Below are 2,161 nucleotides of genomic sequence, written 5' to 3'. Positions count from 1 at the left end.
TCCCTACAATGTTAACAAGATGACTTGGCAGCCTGTGCATGGAAAACCCTCACGGATACCCTCTCCCAGCTGTCCCTTGGGTCTCCCTCCAAGCACTTATTCCCCTGTCAGAGGTGACTCTGAACCAAAGGACTGCTGCTAGAAGTGCCCACAGGCACACTCGTTGCTACAGGAAGTGAGTTCACAGTGCAGTGTGCATTACTTGAGAGGTTCTGTTCTCGTTGTCCCGTATCCGCTCCTTCACCAGCCGCACCAGGGAGGCGATGTTGTAGAACTCAGCTTCTTCCAGGACCCCTGGGAAAGGAGCCAAGAGCAGAGACAAATTCTGTCTACAGGGTAGGATCCAGATGATTCTGCTACAGGATGCAACAGCTGCTCCTGGCTCTGAATCGTGCTCAGATGTGAGATAATCCCCAGTTCCTGGCCAGACTGTGCCACTGACCTCATGCTCTCAGGCCAGAAGAAAATGACCAACTAGCTGTTGTGTCCTTTTGTGACTTAGAGCATCTTTAATAAAATGTATTCCCCTTTCCCTAGGATTATCAGAAACCTCATGGTATGGTCTGTTTTGTTCACACAGCCCCCAAGAGGAAAGCCACCAAAGCTTGCAGAGAACTGTCTGGGGAGGGAGAGGAGTGCCGACAGATCTCTGCCACCCAAAGCCTTTGAGCTCAGCTGCACAGCCACGGGTTGTGTTACAGGCTGCAGGCCTCTGCTTTGGGGAAGCTCCAGAATCTAAGCATTTAATGCCTGTTCACGAGCATCCTTCTGAGGAACTAAGGGCACTAACTAACAGCACTGCTGGGAGAAGTGGTGTCATGGCTGAGCTGGGAACACCCTGTGCTCGGGCCAGTCTCCGGTGCGGGCTCTCGGACGCTGCTCGTGGCTCTTCCCATGGTCTCCTCTTACCTTCCTCTGCAAGCTCCTTGTTGATGATGAGCTTCCCGTGTCGGAGGTAGTTCAGTATTGGACCAAAATAGGTGGGGTCTCTGTCGATGAGATATGCCCCTGTCTCATCCTGCACACAGGAATGAAGTGGGGACAGGTAAGTGCTACCTGGAAAATGATTTCAGTTCAAAAGAATAAATTGAAGCTTCTCTTTAAGAACTGGGATTCATCTGCCTGTGAAAAGTAGACTAATGACTCCACACTTAAACCACCTTTTTTCTTCCTCCCCAGTTTCTGAACTCAGCTACAACTGTGGCAGCTCAGGAATGCTGGCGGGTGCTCCAGTTACACACTTCTGCCAACAGTTTATCTACCCAGAGAGACAGGCACGGCTCAGCAGGTTTTCTTCACAGCAGCCATACCCAAAAGCTGGCAGTTTTTTCCACCTAAATATGTTTTCCAGACTAGTTTAACTATGAATGCTGGAGGAAAACTGGATCTCTGGTTCTAGCTGACGGCATATGATGGTTTAAGTAGCTCTTTTTTTCTCCTCCTATCTGCTGCTGAAACTGGACGTTGCAGCACACAGCTGTGTCTCCAGCCACACAATAACTGTCATCAAAAACCTGACAACCCACAGCCACAAGCATTTCCTGAGCCAGCTCCCAAGTCATTCTTATATATCCCATTCTTATATCACTACAGAGCAACATGCATCCTGCCAATTGCTCTAAAGCAATAAAAATCCAAAAACCCCTCAAACTGTCATCTCCTCTGTTCACTGATGCTGGTGGCTGCTATTTGATCACAACCAGGATTTGATTAAACTGAGCAGGACAGCAAGAGCCCCAGTTCCAATCTGACCTACACACAAAATAGTTACAAAGCCTTGTGCAGTGGCTCCTGGAGAAAACCTGCAGCTCTGAGAAGAGCTGTTTGTAAAATCCTTATGATAAACCAGTAACTTCAACACCCCCCCATGTAAGGAACGTGCACTGGGATCTTCTGTGAGAGCAAAGCGGCGTATTTAGAAGACAAGAGGTGCTCAGGGAGAGAAATCATTACAATCCCTGGTTCTAGGGAAGGTTCTTTCTGGCTCCCTCTCTGCCGTGGGAAGGTGCCGGTTTGCTTCCTGATGGGAGTCCTGCCCCCGAGGGAGGCCCTGGCTAACGGGACACCAGGGACAAGGAGCTGGCCCCTGTCCGAGCGCCGTTATAGCCCCGGAACCGCGGGAGTGGGGTTGCGGCGGAGACCGGCCCGTCCGCACCGCGGG

At 50.6% G+C, this 2,161-nt stretch overlaps 1 protein-coding gene across 1 annotated transcript in view; it reads right to left on the bottom strand.

Moving 5' to 3' along the window:
• The window catches only part of LOC103776005 (BTB/POZ domain-containing protein KCTD2), a gene marked incomplete at its 5' end in the record, with an annotated part of 5,115 nt that extends 4,097 nt beyond the window's left edge, over positions 1-1,018 (bottom strand). The window contains 2 exons of the mRNA XM_008943484.1: positions 203-294; positions 910-1,018. Coding sequence (XP_008941732.1) covers positions 203-294; positions 910-1,018 — 201 coding nt within the window. The remainder of the gene's footprint in view (positions 1-202; positions 295-909) is intronic.
• Between the last annotated feature and the right edge of the window lie 1,143 nt (positions 1,019-2,161).

Source organism: Merops nubicus, unplaced genomic scaffold (assembly GCF_000691845.1).
Source record: "Merops nubicus isolate BGI_N331 unplaced genomic scaffold, ASM69184v1 scaffold19187, whole genome shotgun sequence".
Taxonomy (NCBI): domain Eukaryota; kingdom Metazoa; phylum Chordata; class Aves; order Coraciiformes; family Meropidae; genus Merops; species Merops nubicus.
Note: the sequence above shows the minus strand (reverse complement) of the source record. Positions and strands in the feature narration are given on the sequence as shown.